The following is a 16,446-nucleotide window of genomic DNA, read 5'->3' as shown; positions in this document are numbered from 1 at the left end:
CTTGGGGTGTGTATGCTGGAGGAGGAGTCTCTCTTGCCCTCTCATACTCCTGGCTTTGAGCGTGTTGGTTGGAATGTGCTGTTCCAGTCTTCATCCAAGTGTGATAGACACACACAGGGAGATCTTGCTCCAGCTGACAGAAAATGGGAATGTTTCTCATGAACACTCAGTGCCTCCACAATTGTTTGCAATATAGTTTGTCTGGCAAACTATAGCACTAGTCAAGTGGATTATTCTAGAAATTTGACTCTTCCATTGCTCCAGGAATGATCGAGAGATTTCTATACATCGGTGCATATGTCTGCACAATTATTTATTTATTTTTTAAAGGTTTTATTTATTCATGAGACACACAGAGAGAAGGAGGCAGAGACATAGGCAGAGGGAGAAGCAGGCTATCTGCAGGGAACCTGATGCAGGACTCGATCCCATGACCCCGGGATCACGACCTGAGCCAAAGGCAGACGCTCAACCACTGAGCCGCCCAGGTGCCCCGTCTGCACATTTATTTAATATGCTTTCGACAGTGCAGATTTCCTTTCAATGAGAGTGATGGGCATGGATTCCCAGCAGCACCTTTTCTAAGCTTATTTGCTTTTTCTTGATTGTATATATTACATTCAGCTCTGACCGAAACATTTTTATCTTTTTGACAATTTTTGTTTTCTCAGCTACCTTGAGATAAGTCAGTAAATTAGATATCCGTTAGTCTTAGCAATTGCATCTTTGCCCCATTAGCAAGTATGATAAATAATCTATTCGTTTTGACAGCTAATTTCCATTAATACGTAATTCTAATGGTAGAGGTCATCTCTGGAGCCCACCTCCAGAGAATCCTCCAAGAAATATTACCCCATTTGGAATACGTTTTTAGAAGTGTTATTAATAAGTGAACAGTGCTACCCACACAGATACCATCTGTAAGATGCCATCACAGCAAATTACAGAAGAATATCACATGATAGCTGATTATAGGGCCATGTATGTGGCCTGATTGGTGTGTTGGTTTTCTGTGATAAATTAAAATGTTTTTCCTTTGTCTTCCTAACCTCTTTCAGCTATTTGAACCCACAGAATGTGGAAATGGATATGTGGAGGCTGGGGAGGAATGTGACTGTGGTTTATTACATGTGGTAAGTATAAGAGATCTTTCCTACCTTCAACACAGCTCCTCCCCAGAGCAAACAAGAATCGTGAGAAGCCTACACTGTCCTTCCCTTGGTCTTACTGCTTTTCTTTCTCATCTCTCTCATCAATGCCTAATCCCAGGTCAGACATGTTAGAGATAATCAAGTTCTTATGGCCCTGTTTGAAAAAATACCTAATGGGTTGTTCTTCTTTTTTTTAAAATTTTTTTATAATAAATTTATTTTTATTGGTGTTCAATTTACCAACATACAGAATAACACCCAGTGCTCATCCCGTCAAGTGCCCGTCACCCATTCACCCCCACCCCCCGCCCTCCTCCCCTTCCACCACCCCTAGTTCGTTTCCGTAATGGGTTCTTCTAATCAAATCTCCTATCTCTTAAAAATCCATAGCTCATATCCATCCCATTCAGACTATACCAAATCACGAAATATTCTTTCCATGGTGTGTATTATTTTTGTCTTTATAAAACTAGATAGAGTCTTGGGGCACCTGGCTCAGTTGGTAGAGCATGCAACTCTTGATCTCAGGATTGTGAGTTCGAGCCCCATGTTGGATGTAGAGATTACTTAAAATATTTTTTTAAAAACCCCAAATGAGATAGAGTCTTAAGAAAGAGCTAACGGAAGGTGATGTACCTGCTAAGAAATAAGCTCACTTTTTGGGAGAGAAACCCTTTCACAGAAGATCATACTTTGCTGAAAAATATGGCAGGAAGGAATTTTATCATTGTTTAAAGTGGCTACTTCCTGAAATGCTTGCTAGTTATTGTGCAAGTCTCCTCTTGTGGATTATACATAAGTCACATGTAGAGAGAGGGTTGAATGACCAGCCTCACTTACTCACGTGGAATGTCTCCCCTAGGAATGCTATGGATTATGCTGTAAGAAGTGCTCTCTGTCCAACGGGGCCCACTGCAGCGACGGGCCCTGCTGTAACAGTACCTCATGTCTCGTGAGTCACCTGACACTTCTGTCTTTCCTTTTCGTGGACGTATTAGCTAAATATCTCACAGTGTACATAGAGGAGTTGTAGATCTGGCCACACATTTGTTGATTGATGTGTCCCTCACAGTTTTGTAGAATCCATAAAGCTACCTAAATTCTGTAGGTCAAAACATTTACCTTTACTATGGTTCACTATCAACCATCCTGTCCTTCCAACCTTGAGAGTTGCCCTGCTAATGAAGATGAAAACCACATTAGATGGTTGAAAGGATGGTTGAATAGAAGAGGGACAATTCCTGTGGTCTTTTTAAATAATATGGCCTACTTATAACATTTTTCTTTAGATTTATTACAATGTATATGTACATTTATTTTGGACCTAATTTATTTTTGGACCATGAACATAAAACCTAGTGCTCACATTTTTATGTGTGGTTTTTTAAAAAATCTCCTATAAAGGCAAGAAAGCAAGATAAGGAAATAGTATTCATCTATTTGCTTATATGTGTATATACAGAGCTTATGCATGTGGACACAGTTAACTTCCATCTGTAGAACCTCCAGTCAATTTTTGAAAAGCCATTTTTAAAATATTCCTTTTTCTCATTTGCTGACCCTCTAATATTGCTTCTAACTATAAAGTAAAATGATTTTATTCAATGCCAAGAGGTCTTATGGTATTTTAAGAAATTCTAGCTTGGTTGCCTTATGTTCCCCACCAGATTATAAATTGCTTGACATCATTGGTCTCTTTCCTTCATCTTTTACCCACCCCTTCAATGTGATTGGTGTCACTGAAAGGAGTTCATATGAATTCACTGCACTTTGATTGTGTATATTTGGCTAAAGCAAGATTAACATTAAGATTAACATGAACAAGCTAACAGATACAATTAGTGAAGCTTGGGTGTGTATATCAATCTTCAGAGAGAGCTTAAATGTTCATATTTTTAGTGATTTGCTCTTTTGTTTTAAACCGTAATACCGTATCTTCTTTACATAATTGCTGTTACCTTGTTTTCCAGAAGTAATACTCTGAGACCATGGGTTTTAAAATCTGAACATTTAATGCCTTGCTTAATGATGCATATTTACTACACAGAGTGGTATCTGGGCCTTGTCTCTATTCTGCAGCTAACTTGCTAATTCATAAAAAGAGTTTGGTGATGGTTATGAGAGAGTATCCAAATTATTGGTGAATATAACAATGCTAACTATTGGAAATATTAATTAACACAAGTTCTTAATATTGAATTTTGATTTGCAGTTTCAGCCACGAGGATATGAATGTCGGGATGCTGTGAATGGGTGTGATATTACTGAATATTGTACTGGAGACTCTGGCCAGGTATGACAAACCAGATTTTTAAAAAATACATTTGACTTGCAAATATTGTACACATTGGAAAGCGTTCAGTTGGGCTACATATGGAAATATGATTTGGTTTCTTTGTTTTTTGTTTTACTTCACTTTGTTTTCTAGTAATTTCTGGATCTCCACCATGCCTTGATTTTAGGAACATTTGTTGTGTTTCCTGGACCTAAATCTCTTTCTTCTTTCAAATTTCTCCTTCATAATTAGTTCCCATTATATGGTTTCTACCCAACGAATTTGTGTTCCTTTCAGTCCCCACATCTAAAATTGTTATGTTCACACTGATGAAGAATTAATGTACTATTTTCAAACATTTTTAAGCCACAGGGCACTTTCTTTTAAGAAAAAATTTGTTAGATGCCTGCTGTAGAAAGTAGAGAACAAGTAGCACTGCTCTGATTGAAGAGGGAGCGGGATCAGGTGTCCCCCTCTCAGTTCTGGTCTCCAACTGTTTCCCATTTACATTTTCCTGGCATCATGGCCCATATGGTTTGGCGTGGTCTTCTTCACATTAAAAATTATTATAACATTATAATTAATGTTGCCTACTAGCATTCCTTCTTTGTACAATTTTTTATGCTTAAAAATTTATATCACATTATTTTAAGTCTTTATTTTTCATTCAAATGAACATTCATTGAGTACCTGCTGTGTGTCAGCACTAAAAAAAAAAACAAGTTTTGTTTTAAACCATATTACTGTATATGCTTTACATAACTGCCATTACCTTGTTTTCCAAAAGTAATACTCTGAGACTGTGGGTCTTAAAATCTGAACAATTTAATACCTTGGTTAATGATTCATATTTACTACAGAGAGTGGTATCTGGGCCTTGTCTCTATTCTGCAACCATCTTGCTAATAAAAAGAATTTGGTAAATGTTGGGATATAGTAGGGAATAGGATAGGCAAGTTCTTGCACTTATGGAACTTACATTCTGCTGGGTGGAGAAATAAGTGAACAAAAATATCCAATAGTGGTATGTGCTAAGGTAAAATAAGGTGAGATGTGAGGTGGGGGGTTTTAAGTGGGGTGGTCAGGTGTATTTTCCTGAAGAAGCTGGCATTTAAGTAGAAGGGTAAATAAGGACTAGGTAAATCCTAGTCAGGAAACAGGTAGTAAGGAAGCTTGGCTTCTTTAAGAAATGGAATGAAAGCAGGGATTACCAGAGAGTAGTAGAAAAAAATCAAGAGTAAATCAGGTATTAGGGCAATTAGGGAATAGGTAAGGATTTTGGATTTTATTCTACTTTTATTTTTGCACTGACATTACTTCAAAACATTGTTCAAAAACATTTTCCTGTATTATTACACAGTCTTTATAAATACCCTTTTTACAATTGCATGAGAGCCTATCATATGGATTTATGAGTTGACTTGTGACTTCTTATCCAGTGGTGGATATTTAGGTTGTTGACAGTTTTTCATTATTGTAATTAGTATGGCAGTGAACACCTGTATGCATCTTTAAGAATGTTTCTTATTCAGGATTCGCTCCTTAGGGTAAATTGCCCAGAAATGGATTTATCTACTGCCAGATATTATGGTTTCCACGGGGCTCCCAATAGAGTACAGTGGGAGGTCAAAATACCATTTTTTTTAAATACCATTTTTCATATTGAAAATGGCCACGTTGAAAGCCGTAACTTTGTATGAGAGCTAAATAAGTCTCTTAATAGATCCCAGATTCAGGCTGTAGGAACAGGTTATTGACAAAAGTGGGTCTGGAGTGACTTCTCCTTGCAAAAATGGGCCGTTGTCTTGTGTGTCTTGGAGGAGCAGTGACGATAATCTAATGCACATGAGTAGGCAGGAAAAGAGTGGCAACAGCAGCCGAAGGGCCAGTATTTCTTCCCGAGTTTGTCAATCAATCAGTCACTCTACTTGCCTCAGGGGGAAGCGAGTATAGGAGCAGAGTCGCTGGAGTAGCACTCTGTGCTCTTCACTGGAAAAAAGCAAAACAAAACAAGAAGAGAGGGACACAAAGGTGTCTAACTAACCTTTTTGAAAGTTCTTGATGTATATTTTCTGAGATTCAATTCAGAGGGACCTTTCTAAGGATGTCATGCAGAGAAATAGTGTTCAGGCTATTCTTTATTGATTTTTTGGCATATCTGTTTCTTCTATTTAGATATGTAAATTGGTTTCTTTGCAATTTTCCTAGAATATAGTGAAAGGGTGTAAGAATTGTGGGTTCTATGTTTTGTGCCAAGTTTTATGTTTTGTGACAATCCTGACATACTGTTTCCATGAGTTATATTTTTAGTTCTGTAGAATACTACTATTCTTACACCCATCATATATAGTTTGGGTTCTATGTGTTCAGCTCTTTTCAAAGTACAGTTTTTTCACTTTTCAGCCTTTAATTCCTTTTTTTTGTTTTTATAAATTTATTTTTTATTGGTGTTCAATTTGCCAACATATAGAATAACACCCAGTGCTTATCCCATCAAGTGCCCCCCTCAGTGCCCATCACCCAGTCACCACCCCTAGTTCATTTCCCAGAGTTAGGAGTCTCTCATGTTCTGTCTCCCTTTCTGATATTTCCCATTCATTTTTTCTCCTTTCCCCTTTATTCCTTTTCACTATTTTTTATATTCCCCAAATGAATGAGACCATATAGTGTTTGTCCTTCTCTGATTGACTCATTTCACTCAGCATAATACCCTCCAGTTCCATCCACGTCGAAGCAAATGGTGGGTATTTGTCGTTTTTAATGTCAGCCTTTAATTCCTGAATTGCCGTAGAATTTACTGGAAGTAAGGCTTTTATAATGAGGGCTCTATGTTCAACTTAATATTCTATTGTCTAAATTTTTTAAATGTTCTTTTTTTAAAAAAAGATTTATTTATTTATTTATTTGGGGGAGAGAGAGAGAGAGAGCAAGCAGGGGGAGAGAGAGAGACAAACATACTCCACACTGAGTCTGAGCCCGATGCGAGGCTCAGTTTTGGGACCCCAAGATCATGACCTGAGCCAAAATTGAGAGTTAAAGGCTTAACTGACTGAGCCACTCAGACACCCTAAAACGTTCCTTTTGCTTTATGTATGTAAGGTGAAAATTGTACTGTTTAATTTCTCAGTAGAGAATTAGAATATTAGAATAGCATGTTCTTTTAGCAATAATTTCCTTATATGACCAGAATCCTCCTGACATAGATAATGGGAGTAGAGGGAATTAAGATCCCCCAGAATTCTTCTGTTTTGTAACAAGCATTGAGCTTTGAATTTAATGGATACTGATTATGATTATGATCTCTGAGAACCTCTGCATCTCTGAGAATCAGTATCATTGGCAACATTCTGACTTTGTCTTGTTCCTCATGTCTTTGCTAAATTTTGAGATTATCATTTACTGATGCCTCTGAGCTACTTTGTAAATTCAGTTTCTCACAGAATAAACAATACTTGTGCAACTGAGAGAAATCCTTGGCAAACAATACTGGATGATATAATAAAAGTATTTTTGAAAGATGTGGGAAATGTTTCTTGTTAGCACTAAAAAATATGTCATCTATATGGGTGATATAACACAATTTAAAATAAGCACATTTAAATGCTACTGCACTGTTGAAGTCCTGCCTCATGTGAACCTTCCTGCACAGCATGAAAGTGGGGGCTGGAATGGTATTTAGAGACTGAATCCAGAGCTCTAGTCACATGCAGAATAAAGCCCACAGATTTATGGTCCTTTTGTTTTCAGTGTCCCCAGACGATGTAAGACATTCCATAATTTCCCATGTTAAACATTTCAGTGATCAGCAATTTGCTTTCATTAGCCTAAAAACTAAAAATAAATTGATTAGAAATCTTGCGTGTAGCTGTAACAGTTTACAATAGGGGCTTTTTTTTTAATTATTGAAGAGCTCTACAAAATTTTTTTAATTGAAACATCACAAAAATCAACTACCATATAATTTTAGACCCTGATAGACCCATTCTAGTAGCAACATTTCTTTTGCATTTTTGTCTGGTGTGATTGTATTCGTCTTGGAGTAAGTGAATAATTAATGTTAGTTGATTAATAAGATAATGACTGCATTTTCAGTGGATTTGGAAAGATGAAAGAGTCCACTTGGATCTCTGTTTCTGTGCCTTTGGCCCACTGTGGCAGGTTTTAAAAAGGAGCTGATAATTATGTCCTTTAAGTAGTCACCATCAGATTGATTGAAAAGCTGTGGTGAATTAAAGCTTATATGAAAGTCAGTTATTCTTTAGAAAGATGTAAGACGAAAGCATTTTATCTAAAAGTGTTCCTTTGTAAGTTCTTAGTAATTGCAAATTCTAAATTAGTTCTATTACCTTTCTGTAGTGAACTTGATAAACAGCTTGATATGTGCAGAGTAACTTTTTAAAAACGATTTTATTTATTTATTTATTTGAGAGAAAGCACAGAGGGAGAGGGAAAAGGAGACTGACCTCGATCCCAGGACCCTGAGATCATGACCTGAGCCAAAGGCAGATGCTTAACCAACGGAGCCCCTCTGCCCAGGCACCCAGAACAGAGTAACTTAATTGTGTCTGAATGGGTCATTCATTTTTTCATCCAGTTGGCTGATAGTAGCTGAGCAACTACTCAATAATAATGGAGCCCAGTTTTGTTCTCGATGTTAGGGAGGCAGCAAGGAACAGCACATACTATCCCTGCTTGCATGGAGCTCACATTGGGGTGGGGACAATACACAAATAAGTAACATAGATGAATAGTGGATGATAAATCTTATGGAGAAGAAAAAACCAGGAAATAAGGGACAGAGAATGCCAACATGGGAAGGATTACAGTTTTTGAGAGCAAACCATGCAGAAATCTGGGGGGGGGGGGAGTAAGATTGAAGGAAGAGCAAAGGCAAGAGGCTGTGGCATAGAAGCAAGCCTGGCACGTCCACAGAGCATCGGATCAGTGATGGCAGAGTAGCAAAGAGACCAGAGAGAGGATGGAGATGGGATGGCAAAGTGCATATCACATTGAACTTTGAAGTCCCTCAAGTATGTTGGGAAGTCATCAGGCAGAGGAGCAACATGATGTGGTTTATGATTTTAAAAGGACGCTCCAGTAGCTGTATAGACTAGGGTGGAAACGGGGCAATCAGTTGGTGGCTGTTGCATAATTCAGGTGAGAGAGGATGGTGGATTGGACTGGGGGTTAGCAGTGGAGAAGGAGAAAAGTCATCAGATTGTGACTATATTTTGAAAGTAGACCTAGAAGGATTTGTTGACGGACTGGAAGGAGGGTGTGAGAGAAAGAGAAACAGAGGATGACTTCATGGTTTGGGGCCTGGCCAGTTGGGAAAGCAGAACTGTCCTATCCTGAGAAGCTGAAGACTGAGGGGAGACCCTGGTGCCTATTGCTGTGTTTCTCACTCATTTACCTGTATATTGCTTTTTTCTTTGCATATTTGTTTTGAACACTGTACTAGCTCCTCTGACTTGAACTGTCTTCAGCTCTCTCAAATGTGGCCAATAAAATGCATAGAGAGTAAAAATTTTAATTCATTCAGAGTAACTTTCTGAGAAAATGAAGTGTACTTTTAAACAATGACTTGATAAATAGACCTAGAAAAAGCAATAACCATCCCGTCACGATTGTTCTAGTAACACGTCTGTAGTCAGAGAGGTCAGAGATGTAATGGAGATGCAGCACTCACACTGAGTTGAAAGAGTATTTCTTCTTTTTCAGTAATGTGGCCTCTAGGTGAGCATCACGGGTGTCGAATGCAGATTTGACATTTCACAGGGCTGAGAGAGGTCTCGTGGGTTAGTTCCCGAATGTTCCCCGCCTGCATAACAAGCTGATTCATGCCCTTCGTTGTCCATTTTGATTCCTTCTACTTTTAACTCTGTAGGCAAGTGAATATGTAAGTTCTGATTCTAGTCCACCTCATGGAAGCCAGAGAAATAAAAAGAAATACTCACCGCATGGATGAATTTATTATGTTTACCAGTAATAGAAGAATTAGTTTGGATAACCTACTGAAGGGGTTACTCATGTTTTTCTAGACATTCCCAATTATATATTCACCATGCTTGCTTTTTCTTTGCATTTTTATATATTGTACACATAATCTGAAGGTGCTTATGTTGAACGTTAACTAAAAACATTGTATTTTTCAGTGCCCACCGAACCTTCATAAACAAGATGGTTATGCATGCAATCAAAATCAGGTATGCTGGGCTATGAGTTTTAAGTATAATTTTAAAAGGATTAGTTTGGGAGGTTTTTTTTTTCCCCCTTTCTGATGAATATAACTTTGAAGAGAAATTGCAACTCAAAGAACAATAAATTATCACAATGGACGGCTAATTCAGTGTTGCTGCACAGCATATCAAATACTAAATATAGTATTATATTTAGCCCTGGTGACAAATTGTCCAGATTGAGGGCAAGGAAAAAAATATAATGACTAAAGAATTAGGAATCCAATTTATCAAGTTGTGATCATCTTTCAGTAATGTCAGCCTATTATGGGAAAATATGAGTGTTATAATGTGCTATAATAGGTGATAATGTGGTTTTTTTCTTTTCTGAAGCCATGTTATGATGTAGCACTCATACCCGAAAGGAGCTAAAAATCATTTTGGAATGGCCCAAGGAAGTGTACCTACTTTTGTTTTTCATAAAACTTAAAATTTCCGATTACTTTTGACTTAAAAGAGCTGTACTGTGAGGTCTGTTGTGAGTTTTAGAATTTAACTGTCGGTGGTGCCTCCCTTACGATGTTTGGGATTTTTATTTTCACTGTAAAAATACTGGGGTATGGCATTGAAAAAAAAATCAACTTACCTAAAACAGCAAAAGGAGACCATGCAGTCCAAACCTGGGGGAAATGAAAGTGGCTGCGTGGGCCCTTCTGATGTGTTTCTCTGTCCCCAGGGCCGCTGTTATAATGGGGAGTGCAAGACCCGGGACAACCAGTGTCAGCACGTCTGGGGCACGAGTAAGTCATGTTTTCCTGCTTGGTGGTTGCATGTGGGTTTCTCTGCACATTACCCTGCTCTGCCAGTCTTGCTGAAGACAGGTTCAGCGTGGAGTGATGTTTTTATTTTATTTTAAGATTTATTTATTTATTTATTTTAGAGAGAGTGGAAGTAGGGAGGGGCTGAGGGAGAGGGAGAGAGAGTCTCAAGCAGACTCTGCTGAGTGTGGAACCTGACGCAGAGCTCAATCTCATGACCCTGAGACCATGACCTGAGCTGAAACCAAGAGTCACATGCTCAACTGACTATGCCACCCAGGCGCCCCCAGAGTGATGTTTTTTAAAAAAAAAATCTAGGAAAGGGTGAGAAAAGAGAGAACTATGAATCACAGTCACAAAACCCCAGAAAATGGTTGTTCAAGCTGGGGACTTGTCATCAGAACCAAGCCATGTCCCTCAGCAATGTGGCTGTCAGAGAAGAGATGTCACTTGCAAAGATTGGGTTCAGTGTGGCAGTCATGTTCAATATCCAGCCACTTGTGTGATTCACTATGTACCTTGGATTTTACCATTACCCCTCAGGTTAGCCTTCTGTTCCTTTACCCCAGGGAAGTACCAGACTTATTTCTTAAATTCTGTAATTTTATCATCTCAGTTTTGAAGGGAAGAAATGAGGTCCTTCCAGAGGTGTAGACCCAGAGGTTTGGGTACATGGTCCTGACTCTCAGTATATGCCCTAAATGTTAATGCACATACTCTTTTTTTTTTCTTTTAAGATTTTAAAAAATTTTATTTATTTGAGAGTGAGTGAGCGAGCTTGAGCCGGGAGGTGGGGGGAGTGGTGCAGGGAAAGGAAGACTCCCAGCTAATGGGGAGTCCAGCCAGGACCCCAGGATCATGACCCAAACCAAAGGCAGATGCTTAACTGACTGAGCCCCCCAGGCGCCCCAAGGCCCAGACTCTCTTCCTGACATTGACTGTGCCTGTCCTGTGAACCTCAGTTCTTTGGGCCAGACCATAGCAGAGAGATGGGTCTGTCTTGCTGGCTGAGATTGGGTCACCCTCAGAGAAAAAGAAAGCCCACAGAAGGAGAACAGAGCCCCTGCAGGAGTATTTCAGTGTTTGGCAAAATATCATTTAACTGAATGATTTACTTTCAGTGCTTCAGTTTTGACAGAGAATAGATGATAGAGGCATATTGTCTTTTAAAAGGTTTAAATACCAAAACCCAAGTGTTGACATAAAATCTTAATTGCCTAAGATTTTTATAATATCTTTTAATACTAGGGTAAAACAAGCCTACGGATCTTTCTTAGTTTTCCATGTGCTACTTCCCTAATTCCTGCCGATGGCCATTCCTCTCTTCCTCCCTCAAACCCACCAAGCACTGGGAGTCCGTTTGTTTCTCAAGTTAAAAACAGCAGCATGCTAGAACTGTCCTGGAGTAGCTTGCAAGAGCCAAGTGTTAAATTTTGAGGAATTTCAGAAGCCTGTGGCCATCACATTGCTAGCTTGAGATTAGCCCTGTGTTATACCAGAGACATTTACATGATGGCATTTACACCAGGGAAATTGGCATATGCCAGAATCAGGATTTTTTTTTTTTCTTTCTTCTGGAGAACCTGTTGTTAAACATTTACCTGCACGCTGCTGGTTGTGCATAGCCAAAACAACTAAAACAAATCCTCTTCTCTTGTTCATCTCCAAAAGAGGCTTCCGGGTCTGACAAGTTCTGTTACGAGAAGCTGAACACAGAAGGCACAGAGAAGGGAAACTGTGGGAGGGACGGAGATCGCTGGATCCAGTGCAGCAAACAGTAAGTGGTCAGCTTTGGGGGCAGGACGAGTGATCGGAAGCCCTGGTTCAGATGTGAATTGAGCATGAAAGAAATGTTACTGCGTTTTAATAGATATTCAGCTGTTTAAAATTTTACAGTATGTATTTTAAAAGTACATCAGTATATCTAGAAGCAAATGGCTTTGGACTAAGTTGCTCACCATGACGTAGACTCACAATGTTTATGTAAAATTCAGAACATTTCTCTCGTGTTGTATTTTACTTGATGCTTGTTTTGAAAAGACACTTTGCTGAGGTAGTACGAAATGCCTATGCATGTACTAGTAGATCTAGTATCTAGACCTACAAGCAAAATATGTAGAGTGTATATATTTTAGGGATAATTCAAAGTGAAGTAATATATATTTTTGATTGTTCCATGAGCGCAACACCATTCAATTAAATTAAACATCTAATATCTATATCAGATATTTTCCTTCTTCCAAAAGCATCTAGTTAGTGCATTCCAGAGGCATCTTTACTCAGGAAATGAGATATTTTCAGAGTACATCAGTAATACTTTGCTTGGATTAGTCAAGGAAAGTGAAAATTGTGATTTAATAGTTTATTAAGGTTAACTCAATGACATGGATCTATGGAACTATCAGGTTATGGGCCAGATTTCCTTCATTATGCTTCCATGACAATGAAGATTCTTCCAATTATGAAGCAGAGCAAGAATTTAAAGAAGTGTTATTTTTCTAGTTAATGATCTCTCTGTGTACTTCATGAAACTTTGCTATTCCCTGTAGTCTTTGATGGTGGATGAGGCCTTACAAGGCAACAAATCTTTGACTGTAATTTCTTTAAAATTAAACCAAAATAATAGAACAGAACTTCCCATCTGATGTCTCACAAGTGAGGCACAGATGTTCCAAAATATTGCTCTTCTTTCTGAGGTGCCAGAGAGTAGAAGGAAGTAGAGCCTAAAGTCATAAAAATCCATGTGGTTAGACACCTGGATTTCATTAGCTTCATTCATTAGTTTAATGTCCTAGACAAACCTGGGCATTTCTGTGTGTTCTTTGTAACTTCAAAAAGTTTGGGAGGCATTGGATTGGGTCATTGTAAAAGATAGCTTTTGAATATCTAGTAACAGAATATCCAACCACCAATGAGTTAAAGAAAATTAATGCATGTTTTCTGAAACATTTAAAAAATGGGAAATATGACATATAAGCAGAAAAGTGAATAACACACAAATATACAATTTGCCAAATAATTATTACATGAACTACCATGTCAAGAAATAGATCAAGAAATAGGACTTGCAGCATCCCAGAAAATGTATCCTTCCCCGCAGGGTGCCCTCATCTTGCTCCTGGAGGTATTATCATCGGGACTTCTGTGACAATTACTTTCTTGCCTTTTAGAGTTTGGATGCTTTGGTTTTCATCCCTAAATACATCCCAGTGTATTTTGCCTCACACTTTGGCATAAAGTTGGGGACTCATACTTCATGTATTATTTTGTATTTTGCCTCTTAAGTTCAGCATTTTAAGCATCTTCCATGATGTGTGTCACTGTTCATATTTATCGTTCATCTGTTTTATTTTAACTCATATTCATACTCACAGATGATGATGTAGTTCTCCACTCTGTGTTAGTGGGCATTTAGGTCGTTTCCATGTTTTGGCTGTTAGGAGCCAGGTTGCCATGGGTATTCTTGTACATGTAACAGTGCACATTTGTATACATTTTTCTAAGGCTTATACCCAAAAGAAAAATTGCTAGGTCAGAGGGTATGTATATTTTCAGTGTTACCAGATGATGGCATAGTTTTCTAAAATGGTTGTAGTAGTAAACCCAACCATCAGTAATATGCATATGAGAATTTGGTTGAACCGCATGCTGAATCAGCACTTGTTATTATCAGGCTTTTTACTTTTATCCATTCTGGTGGGTATAATGCTAATTTATTGTGTTTTTAATTTGCATTTTCCTGATTACCAGTGGAATTTAGTACATTTTCATCATTTATTGGGCATGGATTTCCTCCTCCCCCCTTTTTTGATGTGCCATTTCAATTCCTTGCCCTTTTTAAAGGGGGAGTTAGTTCACTGTTTATTTAATAGAGAAGCAGGAGATAGCTGCCCTCATGAGGGCTGAGTCATTTAATAGTGTTGCTAAAGACCCAGCCGATTTCTCTCTCTCTGCTCTGGAATGCTTAGCATGTTGAGTGCTTCCTTCTGCTGGTGAGCTCACTATGGCAAGGTGGATGCCAGGGCCGCACATTCAAAGGCAGGCAATGTGGGAGTCTGAACAAAAGGTCTTTTCCCTGTCTGGCTCTAACCTCTTATCCAGAAAGCAACATTCTCCCCAGCAACTTTCTAGCGGGCTTTTCCTCGCATCTCAACACCCAGGGGCCACTTTTAGCTCTACCAGGGCAGGACAGTGGGATGGGTAGGAAAGTGAGTATGGGGGCCGGAGGTGCCATTACTAGCTTAGATACCAGTCATGATCCATTGCAAGCTGGTTGCTACCCAAACAAAACTGTGATCCTGTTAGCAAAGAAGGATGGGGGTCATAGCCAACCAACAATGTCTGAATACGTGTTTTTATTTAGGATGGAGGAAAATATTTTCAATTATTGGATATGTGTGGACTGAATACTTTTGATTATGTGGAGCTTGATTCCTCCTGTCCTGTTCTGTTTCTGTTTTTATTTAACATGCTCAGTGATGTGTTCTGTGGGTTTTTACTCTGTACCAATCTTACTCGAGCTCCACGAATTGGTCAACTTCAGGGTGAGATCATCCCAACTTCCTTCTACCATCAAGGCCGAGTGATTGACTGCAGGTAATATACTAAATGTTTGAAAACCTAATGAATCACAAGAATTACAAATTCAGAAAAATCAAGGGAAATTTTTCTGTTCATAGGAGGAGTGTTGACTTTGATTTTATGATCACTTTTCATGTTCAGAGTTATTTAAAAAAAAACAAAGTTGTATGTTGATTTGCAAATTACATTCACTCAAAAACTGGACCACTTAGTGGTAGAGGGGCAGTCTTTGTAATTATAATCATCAAGCAGACTTACAGTATCCATGATTAAAGCTTTGAGCATTGAAATAGGTCACTATCTGAACACTATGTGTGTTTTATTTTTTTTATGACAAGAAAGTTTAAGCTATACTTCATGTAACATATTTCTAGTTTAGAAGATGGTTTAATAAATAGTCACCCGCATATAGAATATATTTATTAGAATATTGTTTATACTATAGGCAAACATTTTTGATATTCAGTTTTGAGTACAAGGCATGTTTTTAAAGCCAGGGAGTCATATTATATTCCAAATAAGTATCATTCCTTTCAAAGTAGTCTTAATTCTAAGATGCTGTCCTTTCATTCAAATGGTTCTGTTGTTGCCCAAAACACTTCTGGAATTCCCCTACAGAATTGCCTTTAGCATCTGCAGACTTTTATTGTATTATGCTTAGAGTAGCCAGCCTTCATCTTATGTGGGTGAATATAAGATTTGGAAACATACAAAAAATTTTTTGCACAAAATTTAGGAAATTGAGTAAACAAACTGAATAATGTTCTCTTAGTCAAATGATTTCTGGTTTTTTTCTTTTCTTTTTTTTTTCTTTTTAAAGAATTATTTCAAGCAGACTCCCCACTGAGCTCCATTATTGGTTTGATCTCACCACCCATGAGATCATGACCCAAGCTGAAACCAAGAGTTTGACACTTAATCGACTAAGCCACCCACATGCCCTTTTTTTCTTTTAAATTGTTCTGAAGAAAATTCTAACCGGTCTTAGATGATAAGATCCTTCCTGGAGGGGCACCTGCGTGACTCAGTTGGTTAAGTGTCTGCCTTTGGCTCAGGTCATGATCCCAGGGTTCTGGGATCAAGCCTCGTGTTGGGCTTCCTGCTTAGCGGGGAGCCTGCTTTTCCCTCTCCCTCTGCCTGACACTCATCTCTCTAGTGCTCTCTCTCTCTCAAATAAATAAATAAAATCTTAAAAAAAAAATCCTTCCTGGAATAAAATTGCAGTCTTCAAGTATAGTTACTTAGATGCACATTCATTGAACATAAATTTTCACACATCTTTTAATATGACAGCCTTATTAAATCATACATTCTAAACTAGTATATTTAGCCAGATACCCTATTAGTAATTATAACATTGATTATTATTCAAATTCAAGTTGTCCCTAACTTTGAAATTTTAGAAGTAAATAAATATAGGGAGGAATTGGTTTGTTTTCTCA

The 16,446-nt window shown here is 38.2% G+C and overlaps 1 protein-coding gene across 4 annotated transcripts in view; it reads left to right on the top strand.

The window, feature by feature from the left end:
* Nucleotides 1-16,446, top strand: part of ADAM23 (ADAM metallopeptidase domain 23) — a 193,358-nt gene that overhangs the window by 151,371 nt on the left and 25,541 nt on the right. For all 4 annotated transcript variants that reach the window (XM_077885567.1, XM_077885564.1, XM_077885565.1 and 1 more), the window contains 7 exons: nucleotides 1,059-1,133; nucleotides 2,014-2,103; nucleotides 3,364-3,444; nucleotides 9,582-9,632; nucleotides 10,342-10,405; nucleotides 12,095-12,200; nucleotides 14,900-15,019. In XM_077885567.1, coding sequence (XP_077741693.1) covers nucleotides 1,059-1,133; nucleotides 2,014-2,103; nucleotides 3,364-3,444; nucleotides 9,582-9,632; nucleotides 10,342-10,405; nucleotides 12,095-12,200; nucleotides 14,900-15,019 — 587 coding nt within the window. The remainder of the gene's footprint in view (nucleotides 1-1,058; nucleotides 1,134-2,013; nucleotides 2,104-3,363; nucleotides 3,445-9,581; nucleotides 9,633-10,341; nucleotides 10,406-12,094; nucleotides 12,201-14,899; nucleotides 15,020-16,446) is intronic.

The sequence above is a fragment of the Canis aureus genome, chromosome 36 (genome assembly GCF_053574225.1).
Source record: "Canis aureus isolate CA01 chromosome 36, VMU_Caureus_v.1.0, whole genome shotgun sequence".
Classification (NCBI taxonomy): Eukaryota; Metazoa; Chordata; class Mammalia; order Carnivora; family Canidae; genus Canis; species Canis aureus.
This window is presented reverse-complemented; position numbering and strand designations above follow the sequence as displayed.